Below are 6,793 nucleotides of genomic sequence, written 5' to 3'. Positions count from 1 at the left end.
ATAACCGCAGTGCTAACGATTAGAAAATTAAATGAACACATAACAGGCCTTATATAAAATTAAGTGCATTATACTCCGTTTTATTCAATAGTTCACATATAATTTCTCCAATTAATTGATGATGGTTAATACTTTAATATGTAAACTGATCCTTTAACTACAACATTTTTAATTAAATTATTCTTTCTAATAAAATTAAATATATTTTGATATATAAAGTGTCATTCACATATACTTATTTTAATATTAAATTGAAAAGAATTGTGTATTATGTATTGCTATAAAATAACATATTATCTCGTGCAGTCTCTTACAGCAATTGTATATATACACAAAAGCTTAGACATGTCATAGAAATCAGGTTATTCATTAACAATAGCAGTGGCTTTTGATTTCAAACAAACGTATAATTAGAAAGCGTCAAACAGGAAAATAAAAGAATAAAAAATATATAGTGTATATACAGTATACTCCTAATGGCAGACATTTTATGTTATTAGAGCGCATGCGTTTCTGTAGCTATTTTATTTTATTATATAATAATTTAATTTAATCGCATTAAAGATTTGTTATAAATAATCGTATAAAATAAAAAATGACCTTTACATAATTAATATATTTATTATTATTATAAAAGCTAAAATTACAAAAAACTATTTCCAAAAGATATATAACAAATATAACAAGTAACAATTAACCAGAATTAAATTAAAAATTAATTTTTAATTTATTTTAATTAAATTTATTTGGTAAAATTAAATTTAAAACCATAAAATGTCATTTCTTAAATGATTATTTTTACGGTTAGGTGACTCTGCTTCCGCCTAAGCAGTCGACGTTGATTTGCTGAGAAGAGGAAGTAACGTGCTTGACGTCATATTTGCCAGTAAGAATTCTGTCAAGATGGCAGACGTCGAGAGAAGTACAAGGAGAATGATTCTTAAAACAGTGGTGTAAACAAAGACTAAAGAATGTATTTTCCTATCGGATGGCCTAAATACATTCATTTGCAAGACAGTACACGTACAATATACTTATTTAGTAATCGTGATCGTTCCCTTTTTGGTGTACTGACAGAAGATTCTATTGGAATTTGGTTTGCTAAAGTAAGTTCGCTTAAATTTCCCTTAAAAGTGTATTTGTTGATAGTTGTTTTTTAAAATGTACAGCAACAATATATTTAAAACGTTGGCGTGTTGTATTAAATTTCAGTTGATCAATTTTTAAATGTGTTACAGATGTTAGAACGTAAACAGTTATTGGTCAGTATGGTTTAATTAATCTATTTCGGAAGAAAAATGCTCAATTACTATAAACAAAGAAACTATTATAGTTTATTCCTCAAAATGCTTTTCACTAATTTACAGTTATTCAATAAATTAACTTCATTTTAATTAATTTAATAAAAAAGCAATATAATTTAATTATATCAGAATTTTGTTAGATTTTATTACTTTAAATTTATTTGTTTATTATTTCATATCAATTACTGATGTTTTTTTAAATATTTATTGTTGTTTAATTAATTTTTTCTGCACTTATTTACAATACTTGACAAACAAAATTCTTCATAATGCAGATATTGTTTTAATACTTTATTTACATTAGTGCTTTATTACTGTATTGATAGTTTCAAACAGTGCCTCAGAATACCAATTTTATTAACCGTAAGTTAAAAGCACTAGTTCATTTCGATACTTTTTGTATTAATGGTATTCGTATGAATTTTTTTGTACAAAAATTTGATAAGTATTTTGTGTCTGGATAGCTTTGTACAAGTTTAATTGGCTGAAGTCGTCATGATCTGGATGGTCAGCATTGAACAAGATTATGATCAAAGTTGCATAGCTAAGCTGCTTGAAAATGAGCTGATTCTATATCTAAGCATTCTGTAGATAGACATGCACCTTATTCTCTAGTATATTTTATGAATAAAATTTATCATAATTCATGTATAGTTTCATTTTCATTGCTATATTTTGTATATATTTTTATGTTGTTGACTTGGTCCATCTGTTTTCTATTACATGAACTACTAAAAAATTTATTTAACATATTACAAAAATGTTATAAATGTTTTAAAAATATTTATTAAATGAAACAAACTGTATAAAAATTACATTAATAATAATTTTAAAGATTGTACACTATGGTTGTACACTATTACTATACTTTGTACACTATGTAAGACTCTCTCTAGATTTCTAATGTCATTGACCTCTAATTCCAAATGCTTTCTACTATTAAGTTTCCTTTGCTTTATTAAAAAATACTGAAGTACAGATTTAATTTTTTAAAACTATACATAAGATTTTAGTCTAATATTAGATTTTGTCACAAAGTTCAATCTTTATGATTAATACTTAGATTATATTTTAAGAGAAGTAGAAGTTATATAACATTTAAAAATAACTTTTTTAGAAGCTATACGATATTTAAAACAAATTTTGAGTCCTTTTTTGTTTGTATAAAATTAAATACCATATTGCATAAAATTAAATAATGGCCTATATAATTATGAATAAACTGAATAATTATGTATCATTATTCAGTTTAAATGTAAAAATTTTAATTTTTATAATATCTTATTTTGTATAGCTCTTAATTATAAGTTAATCTGTACCAAAAGAAATTGATGTTGTTTTAGGTTATTTTGAAATACTTAAATCAATAAAAATTTGAAGTATAGATAGCAGGATGATTGAAGCAGTTAGGCATCAGTCTACTATTTCAGCAATCTACAAACTCTCATTATAAATTCAGTTACATGATATCTATTGGTTTTTATCTGTAGATTTATAGGGAAAAATTAGTCATGAAGAATTCTAAAAGATTTGATCAAATTCAGGTGAGCAGGCCAGGAATTTTTTGAGTGGTCTATCCTAGATACATTGGATGCTTTGTCACCTGAACACTCCCATTGTGGGCTTTGTCACATCCATGATGGATATGGGAAAAGAAGCTCTCTTAGTATCCATAAGGTAGAAAGAGTTAAAAAATGAAAAATAAATTAAGTATGAAGAAATTTATATTTATTGGACTTGACTTTATTTCAAATTGTCAAATCAAAAAGTTTTGTAGTTTTTAAAATCTATAACAAACAATTGTGTAATCTTGTTACTCCTTAGACATTTGTGGCACTTAACATCAAAAAGTTACAGATAAGAAGCAAATCTGTCTATCAATGTTAATATTATTAAGTATATGTTAAAACACAATTTAAAAACTGGACAGATACTTTTAACAGTTTTCATATTAGCTTTGGATTTGTAATGTGCTGTTCAATTTTCAAATTCTTCACTTGAGGATGACAAATATGAAAACTATTAAAGTAGTTTTAAAAGTTTTTAAATAGTGTTTTAACATACTGTATATTTAATAAACACATTAACATTGACAGAATTTCTTCTTATATATAGTTTTTGTTTTCTATATTAAAATATAGGCCTGTAGTATTTTCAGATTTTGTCAAAGTCTGCTTTCAAATACATTTTAAAAGTTAATAAATATAATACCTAAAAAAATTTAAATAAAAAGTTTATATTTTATTATTATGAAATATTAAACTTTCTTCTTTCAAACTTCTATAAATGTTCTTATAAATCCAGTTACATGGCATTTGTTGATTTTATCAGATTTACAGGAATAAATTTTTAATTAATGTCGTTAGTATTTAGATTTTAAATTAACAAAGCAACAAAAAATTATAGCTGTTGTTAGCAGATGTTACTTACATAAAAACTATAAACACTTTTAAGGAGAGATTAAGATGATGGTATATATAAATGTCAAGAAGACTAACAAAATTGGCAATAAAGAAATGAAAATATACTTAATAAAAACAAAATAAAGTATTAAGTTGGTCTAAAAGTTATTATATATATTTAAGCACTAGTAGAACTGAGATAATTTTAAGTTCATAGTATTATTTTATTTATTTTTAAAACTTATTTATTTTGAAAGAAATTGGATGCTGAAGCATGCTAAAAGATGCAGTTTCATTTTTCTACTTAACTTCACTTGACCATTGACTAAGTAATTAGAATTTTTTAAAAATTAAGTAAGACATTTATTCATGAAGCTAAGGGAAATCCTTCAACTGTCACTGATAAGAAGATAAATCAAGTAGAATGTTATCAAACTCACTGAATAAATCTTATTTTAAACATAAATAATAATCAATTATAAGAAGTTTTTCAAATTTATCTTAAAAAAATATTTTTAAAGAAAATGAGAATTTTTTTTAATATATGAAATAAAAAAAGAATGTAAAATTCTATTAAAAGAAAGAAAAGAAATAAAACTGCTAAAGGAATACAGTTTTAAGTATTCACAAAAGATATAAAACAAATGAGAAATAATACAATTTTTATTTAATATGACCATAAACTTCTTTCATAATTTTTATGAAATTAGAATATATGCATTTTTATAAATTTCAAATAATAAATTCAAAAACTTGTATAATTTTTTTCCTCTAATCTGTTGTCTTGGTATTGCTTTTTCTGTTTGTGCTTTTATCTTACTGGAATTTCTGAGAATATTAAAATCTTGATAACACTTTTGCTTTATTGTTGCTACTTTCCAGTTTTTTACTACAAAAATGACTTCCAAAATAATTGCTGTAAATATGTATTGGATTCAATAGCTTTTTTAGTAATAAAATAATATGATTAATAATTGGGAAAAGATTTATTCCTTTAACTTATAACTATGTTGCTTTAATAAATGAAAAATAAGTAAGAAAACAAGGAAAAAATGATACTAAATGAAGAATAAAATGATGAAATCATTAATTAATGATTATTGCAAAACTATTAATTCTTAAGAAAATTAAATAATTTTATGAAAATAACACATAAAACAGGAAAATATTTTACATATTAATACAAAAATTGATTCATTAAAAACATTTTCAAAATAAATATAAACATTTCTAACAAAATTATATACAGATATTTGCTTGAAAGTACCCAATTTGATTTGGCTAAGTAACAGTTAAAGATACAAGTTCACCAAAGATTTTATATGAGAGAAAAACTTACCAAATTTCATTGAAAAAAATCATCATCATACACCATTCACAAATTTAGGCCATGTTGACCCGTTTTGGTCTCAGCTAGATAGGGTCTAGGAGTTGTTTTTGTGGACGTCCAGGTCGTCATGATTCTCGTGGTTGGTACTGTAAAACTGCATGAGGTATCCTACCCAGCGACATTCAAGATACATGTTGAAGTCATTTTTCTTTATATGTGGAGAGTTTTTCAATTAATGGCCTCACATGGAGTTCCTCCAAAATATCCTCATTTTGACGATGATCCAGGAGCATATATCCAGAAGTTTGGCACATAAACCTCATTTTGGCTGCCTGTAATCTTTTGATATCTTTCTTCTTTAGAACCCAGATTTCACTTCCATACAGGAGAGTTGGAAGGGCCAGAGTTTTATATAATTTTAGTCTAGAATGTTTTGTGTGGTTTTAAAGTGTTATTTATTATTCCTAATATTTGTAAAAATTTTGCAAGCTTATTATGCATTCTCACCTTCATAAGAAATATTGCATCCTAGATTAAAAAAAAATTATTAACTTGCTGTAAAATTGTAATCAATTACAATTTTGCTGTGTATTGGTTCTGTACCTCTAAATGCCATTACTTTTTAGCACTTGAAATTTTCATGCCGTATTCTTTTGAAATTTTATTTAAGGTAAATAAACCTTTTTGTAAATTATCTTCAGAATTAGCAATTACCACTTGCATCAGCAAATAGCATGGTATTGAATTTTATGTTGTTTGGAAGTTGAATTCCTAATGTATATTCTTCCTGCCATTGATGTATTATGTCATCTATATTAAGGTGACCAATCCTCCTCTAGAGAGGACAGTCCTTCTTTTTTAAGTTCTGACTTCCTTGAAAAGTGTCTTCCTACATGTCCTCCTTTTTGATATTTGAAAACTAATCTGTAAATCTCCATATTCGATCGATGCCAAGTCGATTTATTGTATGTGATGTGTTTGTATTTAACATGATGATTCTTCAAGGCTTGGTACAGTGCAGCAAGATGATGTTATGAGACGCATGCACTCCACACAAAAGACTTTGAGAGAGCGCGCCGCATGGAAGTGGCTTTGTTTAATTCTTACTGAAATATTACATGGCACATACACATACATGCAGTAGGTATTATTATAGTGTATTATTGTTGCAATAAATAAAATGTTTCTTTTATTACGATATTTTTTCCATCAATTTATTTGTGCCCTCCTTTTTACTGTAAAATAGTTGGTCACCTTATCTATATAGATGTTAAAAAGTGTTGGAGACAATGGACATCCTTGTCTTACTCCTTGATTTATTCTTCTATATTCTGAAGTGGCATTGTTGAACTTAAGTTGTATGTATTATTTTCATAAATATTACCTATATTTTGAAGTAAAATATTTGGTATGTTTCTGTTTTGTAGAACATCAAAAAGTTTGGATTTTTTTATCATACCAAAAGTTTTGGTTTAATCTATGAAAGCTAAATGTGCATTCAGATTAAGTTCTCTTTGTTTCTCCAGTAATAATTTAATTGATAAAACTGAGTCTATACAAGATCTGCCTTTTCGGAATCCCGTTTTGATATTCCAAAAGAAATTTTTCACCTTGTTTTTTATCGTTCATTTAGAATTCTAGCATAGTTTTTATAACAGGTATTTAGCAGACTAATGCCTCTGTAGTTATCTAATTTTCATTTACAGTAGAGCGTCGATTATCCGAATCAATTGGGGACTGGGGTTGTTCAGAAAATC

General features: G+C 25.8%; 1 protein-coding gene across 1 annotated transcript in view; it reads left to right on the top strand.

Annotated features, from left to right (window-relative positions):
- The first annotated feature begins 842 nt into the window (after positions 1-842).
- Positions 843-6,793, top strand: part of LOC111623693 (RAB6A-GEF complex partner protein 1-like) — a 114,058-nt gene continuing 108,107 nt past the window's right edge. The window contains exon 1 of the mRNA XM_023366357.1: positions 843-1,106. Coding sequence (XP_023222125.1) covers positions 972-1,106 — 135 coding nt within the window. The 5' untranslated portion in view covers positions 843-971. The remainder of the gene's footprint in view (positions 1,107-6,793) is intronic.

This window comes from Centruroides sculpturatus, unplaced genomic scaffold, assembly GCF_000671375.1.
Source record: "Centruroides sculpturatus isolate CEXI.00-Female unplaced genomic scaffold, Cexi_2.0 scaffold49, whole genome shotgun sequence".
Taxonomy (NCBI): domain Eukaryota; kingdom Metazoa; phylum Arthropoda; class Arachnida; order Scorpiones; family Buthidae; genus Centruroides; species Centruroides sculpturatus.
This window is presented reverse-complemented; position numbering and strand designations above follow the sequence as displayed.